We start from the raw sequence: 5,000 nt of genomic DNA, 5'->3' as shown, positions 1-5,000 counted from the left end.
TTCTCCCATCCTGGGAGAGCAGTTAGGAGAGGTGAAACATGCCAAGCCTGTGAACTAAGGGTAGTTCTAGGGCTGCACTTGATCCTCACCACCCATGGAGCATCTCTCCCCCACCCCTCCCATTTCTCCCCCTTTCTCCTGCACACTCATGGTGCTCACTAACGGAGCTTGTTGCTTCTGCTGGAACAGGGGTGCAAGAGTCCCCTGCTGCTCCAGGGCATAGCCAGGGGAAATGCCTGGTGCTACAGTGATTCCCTTTCTTTTTCACTGCCCTGCTTCTTCCCCTGCCATCGGGAAAGCACTCTGACTTTCCCACCTAGGCACTAGTGCAGGCTGCAGTTTATTCTGGGTTTAGATACAGAGCAGATTTATTAAATAACACTTCTACACGTGTACCCTGGTATACAGCTCTGCTGTAGGGATGTATGTTTTTTTCTAGCAGCAGCTCATGTGTCCAGGTAGTTTACAATTTTCCAGGGAAAGGCGCAGTGTGGAAGTTGGTTTGTTTCTGGTCAATTCTGTTGTGGCACTTTTATTTTACATGGTCGAATGTACACGTATAGGGAATAAATTTCTTGAGAGAAGCAGATCTTTCTTCCCTCCAGAAAGTAACATCTGTTTTCCTGGACAATGCAGCCAGGATGAGAACATAAGACCAGCAGATACAGCCAAGTTCAGGTTTTAGTAGTAAGTTAAACACTAAACTAGCCTGGATTTTGTTTTCTTGGATTTTTTTTTTTTTAACCAATGGCCGTAAAATGTATCTGAACATTCCTTGCTGAATTGCAGAAGGAAATGGTTAATGTTTGTGTATGTTGCTAAACAAGATAAGATGCACCTGCAGTCTGAATTCGCATCTTGGTCATGAATGCAGTCTGTATCTTTGCAAACTAATCTGTTTAATCAAATATTAAGTTTTATTCAAATTCAAAAAGAAACAGACAGTGAATTGTTTTTCTGCATGATCTTTCTTTGTCATGCATCCTCTTTGCATCTCAAGAAAAATAGCCTTGTTCAGTCACAGAACATTTGCATAGATCAAAATCGAAGCACAACAGTAGTTTGTGTGCTGTTAAGACATCTGTAAAGGTGAAGAAGGCTAGCATGCTCTCCCTAGCAGGAGGGCTTTGAAACATTAGTGCAACTTTCTACAATTTTATTTATTTTTAAACAGAATTCCAATCCAACTGGAATAAGTTTCACAGTCCCAATATGTGAAAGCTATAATTACTGAATTACAACATTTTGAAATGAGGAGTTATTACATCTGACTAGAATTAAACTAATTAAACTTAAAAAAAAAAAGGAGTGATTGTACAGCAAGCTGGATAACTCTGTGCTGTTGATAAAACCTGGGCGACGAACAAATGCTTTGCAGCCAGCCAGCTCTTCTTTGGAGGGACTTGAAGATGCTCTGAGATGAAGCTGTTTGGAGTTTTGCTGATTGAAAGTACCTGAGGTGTAACTTAAGGAGCAGCTTGGCTTTGCTGGTGCAGGTTGTTTTTTACCTGATACAGCCTATTCCTTACCACTTTTCCTTCAGTTCAATGCATGCGTGGGCTAGAAAAGCCTGTTAGAGCATTTGTGGGGGCTCAGGCTGGGAGTAACAGGAGCAAAAGATCATCTCTGCTGAAAAATATTTTTGCAAAAGAGGAGCATTACCTGGGAGGAGGATTGAAGTGCAAATGAATCAAATGCTGTGTGGTACCACCCCTGTGCTTCTCCTGTTAAAACACACGAGAGCATGTATATGTTTTGTCCCCATATGTTTTGTTCCCAGTCTTTCACTTCCTATTTCTTAGGGCTTTGCCATTTTGCTGCCACTGCTGTGTTAGGTGAGGCAGTGTTGTACTGTGTAAACCCACAATGCTGAGACTCTCAGGTTGTTTGAACACCGCTTTAGGTTCAGCTGCAGTACACTGTTCCTCTGATCTTTTATGTTCCTGAGCAGATGTCTTTCATTAATTTATGGATTTATCATCTTTTCTTTCTCTCCTTTTTTTTTCCTTTCCTTTTTTTTTTCTTTTTTTTTTTTTTTTACACCTGGCAGCTGGCTCAAGTTTCAGCAGTTATTGTCTATTTTGCATTACCCATAGAATTGAATGTCATCTGTCTTCACAAAGCTATAGCTAAGAGAATTGAGGCAAGCCACACGAGCTGCTGGGACAGAGCTTGTTTGCGTTCCATTCGGCACCCCTCCTCCCTTTACCTCCTTAATATTTATTTGTGCTCGTTTTCTTTCCTGGCCTTGAATGGGGCTTAGCTCGTGTTCGGTACAGCTGTATGTTTACTGAATCTATTTCATCATGAGTCATTGTGCGTGTGTAAGTATCCTGGAAACAGCTAGTGCTTTCTTGGAAGAACAGTTGCTTTTCAGCCCAAGCACTTAAAAAGGAAATTAAGCAATTGGTCAGTTCAATTTTTTTTTTCTGAAATAGCAATGGGTTATCTAATTCTTAGCTCTTAAGTCTGTCATTAACTATTTTTTGCTAGATTATTACAGATCATATCTTTTATCACAGTAAAGCGTTAACCTTAGGATCAAGATATACAGATTTGTTGCATATTTGATATTGCTTTAAGGCTGCCAAGTGCTTAAGAACAAGTATAATTTTAATAAAAAATGGATTTCTGGGAATTTGAGTCTCAGAGCATCTTTTAATACATGTTTCATTCAATATCAATATCCTCTGGCATTAGAGCAGAAAATATTTAAAAATCCTAAATGCAGAAGGAATCCAAATGCTTAGACAACTGTCTAATATGCTTAAATCCAGCAAATATGAGAGGGTTTTTTTGAATTTTAAGTCCATCCTTGAGCTTGAATTGAAAGAGAATATACACCAAACCCGATGTTAACATGTTGTCGGCATCAGAGGAATTGCAAATTAAGGAGACTCAGGATTACTTTTTTTTCTCTCCTACTGGAGTTCCCCTTTGGACCCCCACTTTGCTGAAAGGATCGCATAACAAAATGGGTTTCTGGCATAGAAGTTTTGATTTGTCTAAAACTCTTATCACTAAGCAATAGGTGACAGCTTGCTACTATTATTTCACTTACGTATTTTGACAGATGGCACTGCAGAGTGTAATGCTCTTTTAGACTTCTCTATCAGTCTAATGGAGGTAACTGGAGGTTCTTTCAACTCTTCTCTTGGCACAAGAAGTATGTCAGTCATAAATTATCTTCTTTGTAATCATTAAGCATCTGAAACAAAATGCAAGTTCAGCTGAGCCGTTTTCCGTGTACTTCCAGATAATAAGAGGTTTTTAAACTAATAGTGTCAATGCCTTTTTTTTTTTTTTAATGCTACATTTTTCTAATCTAAAAATGAACCTTGTAACTGAAATAAAGGGAGAGGGTTTCAGCAGATTTCAGGAATTAGAGAAAAAGGAATTTTGCTGAAAAAGCCTAGCTAATCATCAGTAGGCTGCTGATAAAAATTAGTCTGGGTTTCCTGTCTCGAGGCCTGGAGTGGGATGTTCTGTGCTGTTGTGCACCCGGCTGAAAGGCAGAAGAGGCACCTTGGCTGCAGTGCATCTGTCAACTTGGTTGACCTTCCCGCTGCCATAAGGTGTGAACCAAGCAAAATTTTCAACAATTGTGTTTAGGAGAAACAGTCCTTAGAGAAGCTTCTGGGAAGAACCCTTAAATGACCTTGTGGGGGCCACACTGACTTTCTCCACGTGCATCTTCATTTCTGATAAATTATAAAGCCATTAATTTGCTGAGGAAATGGCAGGGCCAGCCTGCGGCACAGATGTGACCAGAGCCGTCCTAGCACACAGTTCACAAAAGGGAGCCAAGAAGCTGGGAGAAAAATCAGCAAGCCGAGATTGTTATGGTTAGCTTCACATTCCCTTGGGAACTCTCTTAGTTGCTTCTGTTTACAGATCTAAAAGGTAATGATGTTTCCAGGATAAATAGGCTGCCTTATAGGGTAAGTGGCCATTTATTGATCTGCTAGCCCACATGTATTGATTGGTTATCCCCAAATACAGCTCCGTTCTCCGAGGAGTTAACTGTGTAAATCAGCAGGCGACAAGTTTGTGGCGGGGGGATTCAGCGGCCAAGGGGCTCTGCCTACTACAGATTTCACTTTTATTTGCAGGGCAGCCACTGGAGCAAACAGCAGGATTAGAGAGAGCTGCCCAAGTTGTTAAAATGTATCAACACGAATGAAACAGGTGAAATGTGCTGCCTGTGTGAAACTGCTCAAAATCATAAAGCGCCTCTGATTGTCTTACATGGCATCGGTTTTATTGTGTGCAAGCAGCACAACACCGAGAGGAAAAGAAACTTTAGCTGGCATTGCAAAGGAGAGGGAGAAAAAAGCCCCCGATAAGTTTTCTGCAGCACATGCTTCCTGCATTTGTTTCCGTAGCAACAAGTGAACGTACATATGGTACACAATCCGTAAACTTGCAAGATCCCTGAGACCCTGCACCTAAACCGATAGGAAACACAGGGCTTCAGTTACATGGCCTCTCATCCCATGTTTGCCTGTTATACAGAAAATTACAGCGCAGCAGTTTAAATGTTAATATTTTCTCCTGTAGTCTGGGGAGCCGTAGAGTATTTAACAGAGCACTTTGCTAGCTCTGGACGTTCAGAAGCAGCTTTCTCAAAAAAAGAATTTTCCTTTACTAATTCAATCCTACATGCAGGAAGGCTTGTCACCGAATCACTTGAAAAAGGCCAAGCTCATGTTCTTTTACACCCGGTACCCAAGTTCCAATATGCTGAAAACCTACTTCTCAGATGTAAAGGTAAGACAATCTCTTTCCCCCCTCCCCTTTCCCCTGACTGCATGCTGTATTTGCTCACAGAATGGTATGGTGTTATCATGTTAGAGATTAATAATATTTCTGGGTACATAAAGGTTACATCCTGAACTTAATCACTTCTTCTTGTTGAGGTGTACCCTGCTTGTGCCTGGGTGAGGAAAGGGAATATTTCTAAATAAAAAAAAAAAAAAAAATTGAAATTTTAAAGCAAA

General features: G+C 40.7%; 1 protein-coding gene across 5 annotated transcripts in view; it reads left to right on the top strand.

Moving 5' to 3' along the window:
* Nucleotides 1-5,000, top strand: part of PROX1 (prospero homeobox 1) — a 49,926-nt gene that overhangs the window by 11,623 nt on the left and 33,303 nt on the right. For all 5 annotated transcript variants that reach the window (XM_039568781.1, XM_039568782.1, XM_039568780.1 and 2 more), the window contains one exon: nt 4,663-4,770. In XM_039568781.1, the coding sequence (XP_039424715.1) occupies nt 4,663-4,770 (108 nt within the window). The remainder of the gene's footprint in view (nt 1-4,662; nt 4,771-5,000) is intronic.

This window comes from Corvus cornix, chromosome 3 (genome assembly GCF_000738735.6).
Source record: "Corvus cornix cornix isolate S_Up_H32 chromosome 3, ASM73873v5, whole genome shotgun sequence".
NCBI classification, from domain to species: domain Eukaryota; kingdom Metazoa; phylum Chordata; class Aves; order Passeriformes; family Corvidae; genus Corvus; species Corvus cornix.
Note: the sequence above shows the minus strand (reverse complement) of the source record. Positions and strands in the feature narration are given on the sequence as shown.